General features: G+C 43.2%; 1 protein-coding gene across 5 annotated transcripts in view; it reads left to right on the top strand.

The window, feature by feature from the left end:
* Positions 1-979: 979 nt before the first annotated feature.
* The window catches only part of PITPNM3 (PITPNM family member 3), a 51,878-nt gene continuing 35,258 nt past the window's right edge, over positions 980-17,599 (top strand). For 2 of the 5 annotated variants that reach the window (XM_014881173.2, XM_088177227.1), the window contains exons 1-3: positions 980-1,113; positions 8,578-8,673; positions 13,834-13,941. In XM_014881173.2, the coding sequence (XP_014736659.1) occupies positions 1,092-1,113; positions 8,578-8,673; positions 13,834-13,941 (226 nt within the window). In that variant the 5' untranslated portion in view covers positions 980-1,091. Of the gene's footprint in view, positions 1,114-8,577; positions 8,674-13,833; positions 13,942-17,599 lie in introns of those variants that run through there. The other 3 variants (XM_088177229.1, XM_088177228.1, XM_088177232.1) reach the window with 2 other exon arrangements.

Below are 17,599 nucleotides of genomic sequence, written 5' to 3'. Positions count from 1 at the left end.
TTGCTGTGGCTCTTGAATGAGCTGCTAAGCAATACCCCTAGCAAATCATGTATTATATCTATGAAGGTGGTGTCGGCCCAGCGCCAACAAATTGCTTTAGGACCTGCTTGCTTGGTTCTGTAATTGTAGGATTTGGGGGGCAAAATTTTGTTCACTGCCCATTGTCTCGTAGTGTTCTGACAAACTGTAATAACATACAATCCCTCCTAAGCTCTCTGCCAGCCTCCTCCCATCGTTTCTACAAGGAGGGCTGAGACTTAAGACATCCCTTAAGTGAATTTCTGCCCATTATTGGGGGTTCTGAGAAGTTAGCTTCTCTACTTTTAGAGACATGCTGCTAGTGAGCCTCTTGGAGAGGGACGGACCCTGAAAGTTCCGTAATTCAGCAGACTCTATGCCACTTGCCTATGGCTGACTTAAAAAGGCAGCTTTGCAGTTCAGCCACTGCATTGACACGGGGCTTGGCAACACCCGGAGGAATTTGGCTGTTAAAATCCAGAGCAGCCGCTTGCAGAGCGGCTTGGCAGGGGCAGCGCTGCAGCGGCAGCCGAGCCGTGCGCGCCCCGGCAGCACGGGCCGGGCTCGGGGCTCGGCGCGGGGCTCGGCCCCTCCTGCTCTGCGCGCTCGCAGCTCCGAGGGGCGCCGAGACGGCGGGGGAGCCGCGACCCCTCCCCGGGAGGCGTGTCGTGAGGGCAGCGGGCGAGGCGAGCTCCCGGCGGAGGGTCCTTGCCGGCAGCGGCGGGACGAGACCCTCCGCCGAGCCCCTGCCCGGGGCGGGGTGCTGCTCGCACCTCGCGGCCGCTCTCTCCAGGCCGTTTATGCGCAGCCACGTCCCCGCGCTGGCCCGGCCCGGCCCCCGCTCTCCGCGGAGCCGCTCACTGCGCCTTCAGCGACGGCGGCTGCGCCTTTAGCGGCGGGCGGGCGGCACCGGGCGGCGGCGGCTTCTCCCGGCCGCGTCCCTCCGCGCCGCAGGCAAGGGGGCGGCGCGGGGCCTCTGCTGAAAGCCGATGGGGCGCCGGAGAGCGGGGTGCCGGAGCGCCCAGCGGGCGAGCACCTGACACGGCTGAGGATTGCGAGCGGGCAGCCCTGAAATGGCGAAAGCTCCTCTCCCAGGTAAGCGCTGAGCCCGCGCGGCGCGATGGGGCAGTCCTGAGGGGAGAGCGAGGCCCCCGGGGCGGGGTGGGCTGGGGCGGCCCCGAGGGGAGCGCGGGGCCCCGGGGGCGCGGCGGGGATGAGGCTCCGGCGCGTTCGCCGCCCACCCGCGGCGCCGGGGCAGCTCCGTCTCCGCGTCCTTCGCCGGCGGCACCGCGGAGCTGAACGTGAACTCGTGTGAACGAGGCGCGGGTGCATTTGACCTCGTCGTCGTCGTCGTCGTCAGCGAGCACGGCCCGCTCTGCCTTCGGCGCCCGCATCTGCCCGTGCCGTGGGTGTGCGGGGGCCCTGCCCGGCCTCCTGCCCGCGCTCCGCCGCTGCCGGTCCGGGAAGGGTCTCTCCCGGCTCCGGGGCAATTCCGTGGCTGCCGCCTGGTCGGGCGGTGCTCGCTGCCGCCCACTCGGGAGGAGCAGACCGGGAGGCAGCAGCCGCGGTCGGAGAACAATACAGGTGTGCTGTTGGGTGGAATTTGACGAAATCCTGCGCTGCGCCTTGCCCATTCACGTAACTCGTGCTTCCTCTGGAGCCCGAGGGGTGTGGAGCTTGGAGGTCGGTTGGCTGAGGTTGAGACCAGGGCTTGAGGATGCTCAGCGGCAGCACCCTGATGTCCCGTGCTCGGGGCAGGTGCAGCCTGATTGAGGCAGCAGATGTTCTGTGTGCACGAAGGCCGGAACAGATGAGAGTGCGGTTGCTGATGCAGAAGTGGTTTTCTTCTAGGTTGCATGCAGAGCCATTGCTGTTGCAGCTGAAGGCCTAACTGCTATGACTGAATGGTCAGTATGTGACACTTGCCTGGTGTTCGGTGCCAGGTCTGGACGCAGCTTTACAGCAGCATGACTATATTAAAGCTAAACCCAAAAGGGTGGTTTGTTTCAGCACTGTTTATTTCTTTAGTTCCCCAAAATAAACATGGATTGGTGGCAGCCCAGGGATGTAACACTCAGGAACATGAGAGCGTTAATTATTTCAGAGGATGCAAATACAGGATTGAACTTCATCTTTGGAAGATGAAGAAGGAATCAAATGGGGGAAAAGTCTCATGGTTTTTTTTTCTTTGTCATTCGTTTGCAGTCATTTTAGGTTTGATAGGAAGATAAGAGAGCTTTTGCTTTCTGGGATAGATGAGTAATGCAGCCTGCATACATAGTTTGTATGTTCAAATACAATTTTGCACAGGAATTTTAAAGCATAGTACTTGTCTGTCTTGGATGTGATTTCACTGACAAAGTATGTATTTTGAAAGAAGTTTTGTGATGTTACTACTTATTGCAAAGAAAAGTAAAGGGGGTCTGGAAGAAACTATCTGGTCTAGGCATAGGGAAAATGCTGCTTTTATAAATTGAGCTTACTAAGTTTATCAATGCGAGCTGCAATATGGAGAAATATAAAAAAGTTGTTTTGCTTGTATGTATCCTACCTTGCAGCCCCTGCCAATGCTGTAGCCTTACCTCAAATCGAAAGGAAGGCCAAAATTGTGGTGGAAATGTGTTGTTTGCTCACTGTTGAATGACAGGTGTGCTTTTAAAGGGCTTTTAGACATGGTCCACACTTGACTCGTTTGAGTAGCCAGACCTCACCTAGTCAACTCCAGACCTTAAGCATTTGAAGTAGTCCCTGTGCAGAAATGCTTGGGCATTTGCAAGAGTGTTGATTGTAAAACCACACAGAGACAATTGTGGATCATTACCCGGCGTGTTCCTGTGGGAGTGGTAGGGTATCTGCTCTTCAACTCTGACTTAATTTTTAACAGAGCGCAGCGACTCAAAAATGCCAGAGCCTCCTCAGAAAGCCAGAATCTGTGCACTATGAAAGTAGAGACTTTCAGATGTGTTGCAGGCAGTCCACCTACAGTCACTGCAGGAAAAGATTAGAGAATATTCATATCTTCTCGGGTTTTGGGGAGACAGTTTGGAGGAGGTGATGACACTGCTGAGAGGGAGGGTGAAGTTGATTTCTGCTGTGGGGAAGCTGGCATCTGTAGCATCAAGAAACAGCTATGGGAGATGTACAATATTTACAGGAAAGTTTGATCTAGGATTTGAAGTCTGAACAGTCATGTTAAACCTCTTTTCTCTCTTCTTCCACCTCACTAGTAATCCTGTAAAGTGCAAGACTGCAAATGTCACTGGTACCTTAAAATAGGGGCTTAAAGGCCTGCATGGCTTAGTTTCTTGATTTGTTTCCTTTATCCAGTATTCAAATACATGCCCATCCTTACCATCTGCTGCAGAACTACCAGTGGAGGGATATACAGAGAAGACAACCAGGGATTTCTCGCTATGGAATTGCTGTGAGATGAAAGGCACTGAATGAGGAATGGGAGAGAGGAGCTGGATGTGTTGGGCACTTCTGACCACAGTGGCATCTGGACTGCTCCATCAGTTAGGTCTTTCACTTCTTGACAAGAGGACCTGCAATTTGTGTGGACTTTTTTCTGTCTGTGGCTATGTCTGGCTTTGTGTTTTGACAAGGGAAGTTGACATCTTGACTTCGTCTTCCACTTTTTTCTTCTCCATCCCCTTTGGCCTTTTATGTTCTCTCTGCCCTCCCTCTCACCTCCCACTGTTATTTTTCTCCCTCTCCTCCTTTAGCCTCACAGTTTTGTAGGCCTCCCACCTTATGTCCCCCCTCAGCCACTTCCACTGAGTGTGTTTCACTTCAGCTTCAACTGTTTTCATTTCAGTTCCAGTCTCTGATGCAGATTCATTCTGTGATTTTGCATGAGTTCTATGTGGCCCTGCTATCAATGATTATATGGTCCATCTTTTTTGGTGGTCAGTGTGCAGGCAAGGACTTCATCTGATCAGCATCTCCCTCTATCTTGGGAGTGCCTCCAGTAGTTAAATTGACATCCCTGTAATGTATATCTTCAGTTTCATGTTTTCCAAATAAGATATAAAACATAACTAGAAAATAATAGTGGGTGAACTTGACCTCCAGTAAGTCTTAACTGCATAGTCACTATGTGTGGGTAGCTCAGTTAAATCGCTTAATGAATAGGCAAGAAGCATCTGAAACCAGCAAAACAGAAGTATTATTATGCAACAGCAGTCAGTAGCAGTAGCAAAGGTCATTCGTCCTACCCAGCATCTCTATCCAAATGGGAAAATGACTTGTGCTTTTTAATTTTGTTAGGAAAACTGCCCCTGAATTCAAAGTGGTTCAATTCTAAAACAAGTTTTGACGAGTGGAAATGTTTTAATCTCTGTAATAGAGTCTATTTTTAATTATTGTTTTAGTTGAAATTAATTCAGTCCTCAATATTTGTTTGTGTGAAAGACTGAGTTTCCAGTAGCTATGAGAACACTGTGTGCTATTTCATCTCTGCCTAGGTGTGGTGCTGGTATTCAGGAGTGTTTTCTTTATGATTTTCTGTCTTCTGGTATGTGCTTATGTCTGGGCTTGATTGGAAATTGGAAAATGTTACCAAGCAAAAGATGTAGAAAAAGGCCTGCTGCAAGCTTGAAATCTGTGATAATATGACAGTGAAGTGAATAATATTGAATTAGTTTTACAGTAAAGCCCAGTGATGTAATTGCATCCAATGAAAACTGCTGCTGTTATCCCAAGCTGCTTGAATGCATCTTCCTGGCAAGTCTGGTGTGAGCACACCTGAGCTGGGATGGCCTCTGGAAGCCGCCTGTGATGCTGCCAGGACATAAGGGGCTGGTATGACTGGTCATCCTGCTTGCTTTCATCATTTGGGTCATCCTGCTTCCTTTCCATCTGTCCTGCTTGTCTGACAAGGTCTGCAGTGATCTGTGCATTGGTAAGGAGAAGAGGGAAGTGCTGGAGTGACTCTTAAACTGATGCTGCTGGACTGAGCCTACTGTGCTGCTACTCTGCCCTCACAAGTATGTTTCAGGAATGAAATCACTACTCTTTCATTCCCAAAGTGTATGTGCTGGTCCTGCTCGTGAAGTGCTTCTGTAAACAGTGATGTGATGACTCCAGTAATGGTTTGGTTTTTTTTTTTTTCAGTTGCAGTAAGTGTTTTTAAAAGCTATTTCAAAATGAGGAGAAGGCAGAACCAATGAAGAAAGGTAACATGGCTGTGGTTTCACAGCAGGGCTAGGCTTACTTCCTGCTGCATTTGAAAATTAATTTTCTGCTCATTAGATCCAGTAGCAGATTCAATCCCTGTGCCTTGGCAAGGTGTGCTTAGAGGACATCATTTCCACAGGAAAATGTTCCTTCCTTTTTCCAGAAGATATTCTTGTACTCTCCACACATTTCACCTCCAGGTATATTCCACCTAAGGACCTGCAGTGTATGGTGTGGCTTTGTGATGTCAGAATTGATGCCAGTTACTGGAATGGAAATGGAAATGGAAATGGAAATGGAAAGTAGATGCCTTTTCTTTCTCCTGACTTGGTATGCATTTTAAACACTACCTTTGCTTAACAAGTAATATTGAAGCTGGTAGGAGAACATGTGCTTACTATTGAGTGACAGTGGTGAGCTGCTCTGTCTTAGGATGCTTGAGACCTACAGGATGAGTGTGCTTTGGACAACAGGCCTTCCAGCCGATATAGGAAAGTGATTAAAGTTGGGAATCGACAGCATTAGCTATTCAGTTTACAGAGGAAAATCTTTGCTTCTTAAACTGTTTTTCAGAGCCTCTTCAGCCTTACTTCACTTCTTGTCTGTTTTTCTGTTTCCATTTCCTTAGTCCTGAGAATGTTTGCAATAGACCAGTAGGGTCACTTTATTTCCTCTTGAGTTTTTTCTTTCTTCTTTTTTTTTTTTTCTCTTTTATAATCACCCTCATATCACATGGGACAAAATGTGCTCATGCACTGCTTAATTGTCATATCGTTGCCAGTTTGTAAAAAAAAAAAAAGAGACATCTTTGGAAAGAATTTGAGTTTATGCCTCCTGACCAGAGGAAGCTGGATCTGATTCTTCTTTTATATATACTTTTCAACTGTTGTTGGGTTCTTATGGAACCATGGTGGAATGAGCCCTGCTGGTGTTTGTGGGTGAAAGTGGAATTGGCATTTTCCGTGACTGTTCTGCTCCTTAGGTCTATTTGTGGAACATGTCAGAGATTGCATCATTTTAGTGGGTTGTTCCTTCTCTGGATGGATAACGCTAGAAGCTGCTGATATGTGAGTGGGAACTGTTTCTTCTGCTGTTTGCTGGAATTATGTACAGTCACTAAACACCAAGGATGAAATTTGCCTCGCATCTGAATTAGGATGACGTGTACAGAGGTGCAGTCTGACTTGCCTTCAACCAAAGTGCAAGTGTTGCATAATAGAACATGGAACTATTTCTGTAGCAATTTTTAGTCAAATAAATTTCTGGCTATTTTGCTGCCTATCACAAGAGGTTGCAGCTGATTGTGATCTGTGGGTTTTCCCCTTATGGAAGCTGTCGTGCAGAATATAGATTTCAGTTGTGATCCTTCCTTATGCATAGGGGTAAGGAAATCAATATCCAACATTCATCACAGCACCTCCTGACAGGTCACCAGGTCACTGATGCAGCAAGGTACCAGTGAAATTTCAGCTGTTCTTTGTTGAAGAAAAAAAAAACAAGATTTTTTTTTTTTTTTTTAAACTGAGGAAAATCTCTGATTGTAATCTTAAGTACAATTACTTACAGTTGATGCTAGCCTAACTAGAGCACTCAGCTTCTGTTCATGGCGCTGCAGGGATGGCTCTGTTCTTGTCTTCTCCCTAGCTTTTACTGTGGCTTTGTGCTCAGGGCAAGCCCCTGCCAGCTCCCTCTGTGGCAGGTGACTGTCACAACTTAGAATTCTGTGCAGAGAGAGCAGGTTAGAAAGGAAACTTTACTTCTGCTTCTTCTAGATGAAAAGCACGTGTGCATTTCTATGCCCTCTTCTTCCACATCTTGGAAATGTTACTCTTATATCCTGCTGTCCCTCTGTCATGCTGCCCTGACAGCTTATGGGGAGCTACTGTATGTGCTCCCAGTTCAGCTATGGTGACTCGCACATTGGTCGTGTAGTGTTCAAAACGTTTCTACATGCTTTCCCCTTCTTTGATCAGAAATGTGATACCAAACAACTGAAATGAAATGAAAGTTTCTACCCTGGGTGCAAAAATTTCTGAAATCTGGCTGCTAAGAGTCAGCTGACTGATCTGATAAAGGGTAAGTTCATTGCCATAGACCATAAAGTGTCATTACCAAGGAGTTCACCTGTGTTCTGAAGTAGGGCTGGTCTTTTAATTCCCTGAAGCAAAATTATAAAATAAAATATGCAGCAATTGACAGTGTAAATCAAATCAGTGAGTCCAGGCAATGCCAGTGTCTAATAAAATCAAGAAATGTTAATAAAGTCCTCTGAAGGTGTCTAATGCTAATCTGCTGGCACAGAAGGAAGCAGACTCAATAGGACCAATGTATTAGGGCAATGCAATGCAGTCTAGCCAGCAAATCAATCTAGATGTGGAGAGCTGTTGCAGAGAGCTTTACACAGATTTATGCTGCTGACTGTGGTTATGTTTAAGCTGCTTCTAAATCTAGAAGCATTCCAAGTGAAATATAATAAAATGGATGCTCCCAAGATCTCTCACAGCCAGAATTTATGCCTGAATATTTGTGACACTTTTCCCTGTCCTTCCTTCACATTCTACATCAAATTCAAAGGCCCCTAGAACCATGAGCTTTTTTTGTGGGGTGATACTTTTACTGGTTTTCAGCCAGGCTAGTGGCAGTACTTCTCCAGGGAATTGTCTTTGTTGTTAATATAAGCAATATATTTCACTACTTCTTTCTAGTGTTGGGTTGCTTAAATGTAAGGAGAATTCAGATATTTAGACAAATCTGGTTTACTAACTACAAATGAGTTTGAGTACGATAATCCATTAGGACCATCTAAGCTGTCATGAATATATCTGTTACTGTACCTATTCTAATCTGGTTTTGCCTTCCTGTCTTCAAATGGCAAGCTTCAAATGAAAGCCCCAGGCTCCAGCACAGCAAAGCTCTCTGATGAAACCAGTTCAGTGAGTGAGAATTGAGTAGCTTGTCTGCAAATCTGTGAGCCAAATAAGATGGCACTTCTTTTAGGAGTTAGATTGAATTTGAGTGGGAGCTACTGCTGTGTCCGGGGGAAATGCTGCTTTGTGTCTTAGAAGCAATGTTCAATTTGAGTGTTGGAATGGAACAGTCGGATGAATTCAACAGGAAAGAATTTCTCTTTTGAGGTCGCTGCATTAGGTGAATGCAGGCTTATCTTCAAGACAAACTTGGTTTAATCACTTTGGTTAAGTGGAAATATTTTTTTGCCATCCTGAGACCTCTGGCTGGCTGACAGTTGAGATTAAAGTGTGCGTGATGACCATCCTCCTGAGGCACCTACACAAACTGTTCATTAATGTGTTGTGTCGGGACCTTTTCTGGAGCAGAAATGGGCATTCCCTTGTGTTAATGTGGGTCTCCTTGTGTTTCCAGCTGGCCCATGTCGATTTGGTGGTGCTCAGCGGCACATGCAGAGCGTTCTCAGAGACTCTGTGGAGAGCTCCGATGATGAATTCTTTGATGCACGGGGTGAGTACACATTTCTGTCCTCCCCTCCCCAGTTTTCCCCTCGATTTTGCAACACATAACTAAGCTCCTTTATAGGTGAACTGACAACTGTCCTCATCAGACAAAACCTCCATCAATTCTTCTATCCAGCGTTTGTGAATGGACCTAAATTTACAGGGGTTTGGTGAGGTGCTGGGGTGGATGAGTGTGCTGCCCTGAGTCTGGAATCAGAAGCAGCAAGACACCACCAATGCAGACCTCGTGGGGTCTGACCCAGGTCCTTCCCAGCTCAGACAGTGTATGAGGTTACAATGGGAGTGCTCTTGTTCACAGCTCCTGATAAAGGCTATGAGTGTCCATGTTACTGATGGCCAATTTTTAAGACAAAACATTAGGTTTTCCACTCTATCAAAACTTGCTTGGAGGGACTGGGACTTCTGCTTATTCAAGGAGCAGTATTTCAATGCCTGCAGATTTCATCACAGGATATTCTGACTTGGAAGGGACCCACAAGGATCACTGAGTCCAGCTGTGCTCTAACCAGCCGAGGTAACTGCAGCACTCCCTGCGTCATCTGTGAGGCCCTGAACCTTGACATGCTCAGCAGCATGGCAAGTTTTGTCCCGAAGTGGGAGAAGAATCTGTAGGTTATGTGCATACACAATCTCCCACCTCCAGTGGGAGACTGGGGCTCTGGTTTTGGTTCTGTTTCCAGGAACCAAACCTTAGGCTTTTCTGAGACCTTTCACTTGTTTTTTATGAAAGAGCTTTCTTTAAATACATAAATTTTATTGTCAAAAGTAGTCTATGTAGTCTGAAATGCTTGTAATGACATTCACTATCATATTTATAATGGTTACTTGAAATGAAAAGTCACTGCTATGTAAAGATAATGAACAACATCTGTTACTGAGTTGTTAATCCCCTAATAATAGACTTTTAGTGCGAGATAATAATACGTGATAAATTGCTTCTGTGGATCAAAATTAAATGTACATGGGAGACATCTTAGCATGAAGAGAATGAGAGATAGTGATCTTTTCCCACTGGGTAGTCAATGAGAATAGGATACCCAAATTGTTTAAGCTGCATTTAAATCTTCAGTTTTAGTGAGTGGAAGAGTTGGAAATAGAAAATAAATACACCCTATGCTGATTTTCCTCTGCACTATTTTGTGTTTTGCAATGTACTTAAAATTGCTGTCTTGATGATTTCAGCAATGTTTCCAAATTCCATGTGAAGCTGCAGTTGTAACTTTGAGCACCAAATCATACTTCAAATTTTTTCTCCGAGAAGAGGACTAAAATGATGTTGTTTCAGACATTCTAGATGGCGTAGTTTTCTTTGATGTGACTGTATTCTGTCTTTGGGAGTATGATTACTTATAGTGCTTGATGGAATATTCTTTTGAATCATCAAGATCCATTGTTCAATAATACTTTGAAGGTCAGTTTGATGCCTGCATTTTTGGAGTTGGTGAGGCATGCTTTGTAGACTGAGAACAAGAAGTGCACTTGGAATTTGCTGGACATAGTCCATATTGAGTTGACACAGGTATTTCCAAGTTTAGGTTACTTAATAGTTAGCTTGCAAAAATGCTCTTCAAATCAAGTTTTGTTTAGATAGATGTTTATTTCTTCATATCCTGTCACTGGTCACCAGAGAGGTATCAGCACCTCCCTCTCCTTGGCCCACCTTGAGGACGTTGCAGCCTGCAGTGAGGTCTCCTCTCAGTCTTGTCCAAACAGAGACACCTCAATCATTCCTCGTAAATCTTGGTCTTGAGGCCTTTCAGCATGTTGGTTGTCCTCCTCTCCATGCTCTGTAATAGCTTTAGATCTTTCTTGTATTACGGCACCCAGAACTGGCCACGGGGCTCGAGTGAGGCTGTGCCAGAGCAGGGCTGGACAGTCACCTTCCCTCAGGTACCTGGGGCTCTGTGCCTCGTGCACCCCAGCACACTGCTGGCCCTTTTGGTTGCCAGGATGCACCGTTCACTCATACTCAATTTGCCATCAACCTAAACCCTCAGGTCTCTTTCCGTGGGGCTTCTCTTCTCCCACAGTTTGTATGTCTAACCAGGATTACCCCATCCCAGGTGCAGAATCCAGCACTCGTGCATGTTAAATTTCATGTGGCTGGGATTGCCCAGCTCTGTGGTCTATTCAGATCTCTCTGCAACGCTTTGCTACCCTTGAGGCAGTGCATAGGTCCTCCTAATTTAGCATCATCTCTGCTTTCTCCCAAACAGGCTGTCAGAAATAAGTGCTTAAATGTCAGGAAAATAAATGTACACAGAAGCATAAATACTAGCAAAAGAGGCAGAAGGCGTTTCTACACTCAGAAGCTCTCTTGGTGATAAGGGAGCTTGTGTCTTTGGTAAAGGAAAACATATGTGTGGGCTGAAGTAATTGGCATTATCAGTAGATTAAACTTAGCACCAAAGAAACAAGAGAAGCTTGTTCGTGCTGGAGTGAGGGAAGCCTGTCCAGGACTGTGGCTTTCACCTCCTAAAAATGAGGTAGCCTGATACCCTTTTTCTGTCTCCAGCATAACATTTTCTGCTGTGTTTCTTACCTATATTTCTCACCCATTCTCTGTTACTTACAAGGAGTGCTTCATCAATGTTTGATATTCTTGCAGCTGCACAGTGCAGCTGGAGTTGAGTACTATGGGCTTTCTTCATGGGGAAGTCTGGAATCTATCCCACATCTAGCCATGTGTAATTTGTACTTTAGAGACAGGCTGAAGTAGGAAACAGTGGGCACAGCAGTCGGCACCATTAAAACATAACATTAGTGAGCTGGTTTTGTATTTTGAAAAACAGCTGGGGTCAAATCTCAGTTTTTCAAACAAAGAAGTTTCTGGCTGACAGCCTTGTAAGCAGAGAATCAAGCACCTGTGTTTGAGATGAAGCAGCTGTACATGTTTTGACTGTTGATTCATCTGTCATATCTAACTACTTAATTTAGTTTTACTGTTTTATATTGCCTGGCTTTCTTTTGTTTCTTGCTTTCCATGTGACATGCCATAAGTTAGGCAGGAATTTTACAGTGTTAATATGTAAAATTATATTTGATGCAGGAAACTACCTTATAATTTAAGTGCAACATACCTCTGATTACAGAAGATGAAAATTGCAGCTGAGTACATCATCACAAAATTGTCAGAATATGAAATTCCATGGTTGACTAACATTCTTTTCTCAGGTTTGAAAAGCTGCCCAGAGAAGCCAGCACATTCCCATTTGGCCATTTCATCAGACTTCCACAACAGACAGGCAAACACCCCCATACTGATCTCCCCACATGCCTGCCCCACAGCCTTTAAGCTGAAAAAAATCTTCCATAGTAGAGGCCTTGAGGCACATGTCTCTCATTTGTTTTCAGTTCTTTTCACTGGTCTTTGTGCCTGCTGCACACACCTGCCAGTGTTAAGGGCCATGGGCTGTGCTGCTGCTGCTTGGTCTTCCAATGCCAACGTTTGACTTTGCTCAAGAAGAACAAAGCAGAAAAACAAAATCTACAGGAGAGAACCATTATCTCCCATTTTTATTCGTGGATAAAATGTTACACCTGTTAACCAGACACTCGCCACTGCTAGGCCTTCAGGAGGTCTTGGGTGCTGTGTTTGTTGTACACTGCTGCTAATTTGCACACTTTTCCATCTGTATTTGTGCAATTGCACTGAGGGGCTGGTGTGAGACTCGGGGGCAAGACACTTCTTGTTGCTTCAAAAAGTCGGCAGGAGGAACAGCAGTAAGGACTAAGCACAAAACATCCCTGAAAATACTCATCATACTCATGTCTTTTAAAACCACTTGTTAAGGTGGGGAGGGAAGAGACCAAAACCACCATGGCTCCTTCCCTTCCTTATAGAGCTTCGAATAAATCAGCCTCTGAGAGAAAGTGACAAAAACCTGAGCAAAATGCTGTGATAAGTGGTTGATTCTCTCTGCCTCAGGGAGCAGCTGAGATTGCATCAGGTCTCGGGGGCTTTGCTGGATCCAGCTTCTCTGATAAATCTGATAAATAATGTTTATCATTGTTTATAAAAGGTATGACTTTGGAAGAGATAAGATATGGTGGTGACTGTGAAGTGATTTACACACTCCTTTATACATATCCATCTTTCTCCTTCTCCAGTACCAAGATCTCTAAATAAGAGCGTACATATGAGAGAACATGAAAGAACATAAATTTTTAAATAATTTAGAGACCTACTGCAAGGTAGGTATTTGAAAATTGTTATTTTAGCCAGAAATGTCCTGGCTAAATTATTCTGGTTTTACTCATATATTAGAGCCATTCTCTCTATGAAATGCAGTAATAGAGGGCAGAATTTGACCCATTCTCTGAAATCTGCCTTAACAAATAAACTGTCATTACTTATTTTACTTAATTTTTTTCTGTGTGCTCGCTCTAGGTACAAAGACCATTCTGGGTTGTATCCAGCCAGGCTGAAGTGCTTTGAGTAAATTTATTCAGAAAATATTAATGCACCCTACTTGCCAAATAGCTGTTAAATTGAAGGAAAATATTTTCCTACAGCTTCTAGGTTTGTTTGGTTTGGGGCTTGTTTTTTACAAAAGAGAGTTAATATCTATCTACAGGTTGTGTTTTGTGCTTTCAGTCTTTCCTACCCCACTTCCTGGGTGGGATCTCAGTAAAAGGAATGGTTTTCTGAGTTGTGGGCTTGGTTCCATTCCATTATGTCTCTGTGCCCCTAGATGAAAATATAAGGCTTTATGTAGCACAGGTGGCTTTGATAAAAGGGGAAAAACATTCTTGAAAAGTCTTGAACTGGTCTGTGTGTCCATGTTTCCCTCTGTTCTACCTTTTAAATGTTCTTCAAATAAAAAAAAAACCCAAAACCAACCAACCACACTAGCACTCAAAGTGATTATTATAAACTTTGTTTTACAGTGGCTGTTCAAGAGAGAAAAGATTCAGACAGTCCCCTCTTTTCCGTGTTTTCCTGCATATAATCCATGAAACATAGAGGATCACTGTAAAGTGTATGAATAGGCAAGAAGCTTTCCTGGACAGTCCTGCATAACCTGTTATCTGTTCCCATTAGGGGCTCCAATGAGGTTTATTTCTCTCTCCACTGCTAGTTCTCACCCTGTCTTTTTTCTCTTGTTTGTCACAGCAATTTATTCTATTCTTTTTCCTCATACAGAGGAGATGGTGGAAGGAAAAAATGCTATTCTCATAGGCATGAGCCAGTGGAACTCAAATGACCTTGTTGAGCAGATAGAAACAATTGGGAAGCTTGAAGGAAATCAAGGTAATGTTTAGCTTTTATTACGTAATTCTTTAGAGTTAACAAGAACATCTGACTACTGAAGCAATTACTTTTTAGATACTATGTAAATACTCTGCAGAAGTAATGTCTACAGCATCCCGTAGTTAAAAGATTTACGTAGATACGTAAGTAGCATTTTAGTGCTGAGAAATGAATTGAAATGGTCTCTTTCAGGAGAAGACTTTGGCAGACCAGGGAATACAAATTTATTGGCTTTAGTGGGCTGAACAACTATGAGATAGATTACAAGACTAAAACTTATTTTTTCTTGTATTCAGCGTGTCAGAGGCTTTTCAGTCCTTAGCGTTAACTAATCGTTATCTGAAATTTCTGTGGGGACGCATACTTTCAGGTGTATTTGGGGCCATTTTTATGTAAATATGTATGTAACTATGGACCACTGAAAGGAGTGGGGAATGGGCACTGATACACCAAGTAAAAATTGGGGACTTAGGATAAAGGCCTAAGCAGTGTTGTTGTTACTTTGGCTCCTAAATGGCCTAGTTGTTTGAAAATTAAATTATCTTGTTGACTGCAGAGAGAGAGAAAGACCTAGCTTGCTTCTCCATCAGTGATATGGGGCTCAGGCATAATGGTGCTTCTTAATTGATCTAGCTTTAAAAATAATTTAATATACTTGTCCATTTTAGGAGGTATTTCTTTATGGATTTTCTACATGTAGTCAATCCTGAAAATATCTGTTAACAGGTTTAAGTAAACAGGTATCTATAAAAGTAGTGGTTATCTGAGTCATAAACTTCTTGATTACCTAACATGAGAATGATTTATTTTTATAGTACTTAACTAACAGGTAGACAAAATACACACAGTGTATTTACAGTTGTTAAATAGGTAAACAGGGAAAAAAAGTCAGTTTTGCATTTGTTTTTAACATGATATCAAGGCCTCATTTATGTTACTTGCTAACTTATTCAGAGATTCAATGGCAATTTTTAATATGTACTATAGATGTTTTACCTGTTGTAAATATGGCATTTTCTTTGCTACAAAATACCAAGAAAAAGGAATACATTATTATATCAACTATGAGTTAGCCTTCTAAATAACTAGCCAAGAACCATTTATCCTTGAATTCTCGCAGAAATTTCTCTACTTCTCCCATGCCTGGCATTTTAGAACGTGGCTTTTTTTTCACTTTAGCACCTTTGTGTGAGGATGGGTTTGTTTAGCTTTTTTCTTCTGCAGTGCCCTTTGTGTTGGACACTAAGGAAAGAGTTGTAAGAGACTGGTTTTAAGGGTTTCTGCTCTTCAGAAACAAAGCTGATAACAGGATGGGGTTTTTTGCATTATGCAGTTGAATAACTGCCACACAGAATGTGAGACCCAGGGCTGCATGGGAGATACGTGCAGAAACAAAGGAAGCAGTCCTCTGAGTTACACTCCATCCTTCTTCATACAAAACGTTTCTATTTTCGTTTAAGCCAATTCTCTGTGATGTTTTGCAAAAGAAAGGAAAAGAACAGATAAAAAACCTTTCTTATCTATTCTTTTACTTTCTTCATTTCTGTTCATACACACCTGTTAGAAACTTTAGAGCCATTAATACCTGGCTCAGAACAGCCAGTGAATTGATTGATGCTGAGATGTATTTGCATTCTGATACTGAGTCACTTGTGCTGCCAGCGTACTGTTGGGTCACAGTTCATTGTGCTGAGCTTGACTGTTCTTAATAGAGATGTCAGGCAAGGACTGAAGTTGTTGAGAAGTGGGCTAGCACAAGTCTGAGCCAATATTACACGTACTCTATATCACATTAAGCCAGAATGTGATTTCACTGTCTCAGCAGTGCAAAAGAAAGTAGAGTTCTATCTATAAAGCAAACTGACAGAAACCTCCTTTGATGCACTCTTGCTAAATACAGAAAATAACACAAACAGGAATCAAGCTGAATTAAAAATTCATACAGCTGCATAAATTATGTTGATGCAGGTGCCTTTCTTGTTGTCGAACAAAAGCATTTTCACACCTCATAGTTATGCATTTAAATTCACTCCTGGTGCAATGTAGTCTGTCCATTGCATTAAGGGAAACTGCATGTACTCACCACTAGGAACAAATTCAGCCTGGTGATTTTCAGTCCTCCAGCTATCTTGTGATCATATCCTTACTTTAAATATATATTGTTAGTGTTTCTAAGTTTGAAGTTATTGTTGGCTTGTACATGTATAGTGCAGTGAAGATAAATTGAAGTAAGGTGAAGAAGACTTTTCATAGACCTTGAATTTAGTACATCCTTTATATTGCCTTACTTGAGTTTTTTATGGTGGGAAATGAGATTTCTATACATGTTAACTTGCAAACCAGGCAAATACTTGTTACAGAAAAGAATGTCATTCAATTCAAGCTAGTAATTGGCATGTAAACCTAAACCTATGTCAGCATTTCAAAGAGTGAAATCCTAAGGAAAAAACGCTGGAGTATGGATTATCCATGAGGCCAAGACATGTTTATTTGAGACCAAACCTGAATAAGACTTCAAATAAGGTCACGTGAATACTAGGGTTGTCCTCTCTCCTTCAGTTTCTATCTCTTGTTATATTGGCCTTTTGTAAATGGGAGCTTGAGAGCTGGAGAGTATTATAAGAGCTTAGCATACCATTTCTTTTTTCTTTTCTCTCACACGCACAAATTAAAATATGAGGGAATCTAAAATAATCTCGAATGAAGAACCACAGAGCTCCATAGGGAGATAATAAATGCTTGCCAGTGCAGCTGAAGTTTATCTGTATTGTTATGATTCAATCTCCATATACAGCCAGCAGGCTTTTCAGCTCTTCAGCCTTCATTTTGTCACCTCCTCCCCCCCTTCCTTCAGTTCCTTTTATTTTTCTAAAGAGTAGAAGAAACGTAAACCTGCCAAGGAATAGGCAATGCAGCTCAACGCCAGGATAGCTGGGCTTTGCCAGCTGACCAGTGTCACACACCCATGGACATGAACCAGCTTTAATTACACTGAACAACAGTGAGAAAAAGGTTGAGTTGTTCTGCAGCTTTAGTAGATCAGACTGCCCTTCCTGAGCTGGTAACTTCCACGCTAGGGAATTTTATTTACTTCTGCCTTCCTAACTGGTGAGCAGAAGCAGTTGGCATTTTCTGGGTTATTAGCATAGACAAAACTACTGTATAACTTTGTGCAAGCTACGTTGGAACATCAGACCTCTTTTTTCCTCAGATCTAATAAAATATACAAGCTTGGAAGTTTTTCTTGTATTGAGCTTCTGGTTTTTTTCTGTGACTGCCTGGTTTTCTGCCTGTCCTCAATGAACTAACAACTATTGCTGGACAGCTCTGATTCTTGGCCATTTTACCAGAAATGATAGGACAGGTTATATTTCATTACAGTTGCTGAATATCAGAACCAAGTTTGCAAAGCCAAGATTTCAGAATTTAGCCAATGCCAAGCTTGAGATCTTAATGTGATTTTCATCAATTTCCTTTGTCTCTTTGCCCTGACACACTGATTTTAATTACTTAGTAGTGTGATAGTAATGGATTATATATGTCAGGTTTGCTTACTGTCCTTGACATGGGTAGAAAGAGAGCTTTTGTCTTAAGCAATGGTGGAAGATGTCTTGGAGGAAAGTTTGTTTAGCAGTCCAGAGTGCTTATACATCTTTCT

This window comes from Sturnus vulgaris, chromosome 21 (assembly GCF_052056855.1).
Source record: "Sturnus vulgaris isolate bStuVul1 chromosome 21, bStuVul1.hap1, whole genome shotgun sequence".
NCBI lineage: Eukaryota > Metazoa > Chordata > Aves > Passeriformes > Sturnidae > Sturnus > Sturnus vulgaris.
This window is presented reverse-complemented; position numbering and strand designations above follow the sequence as displayed.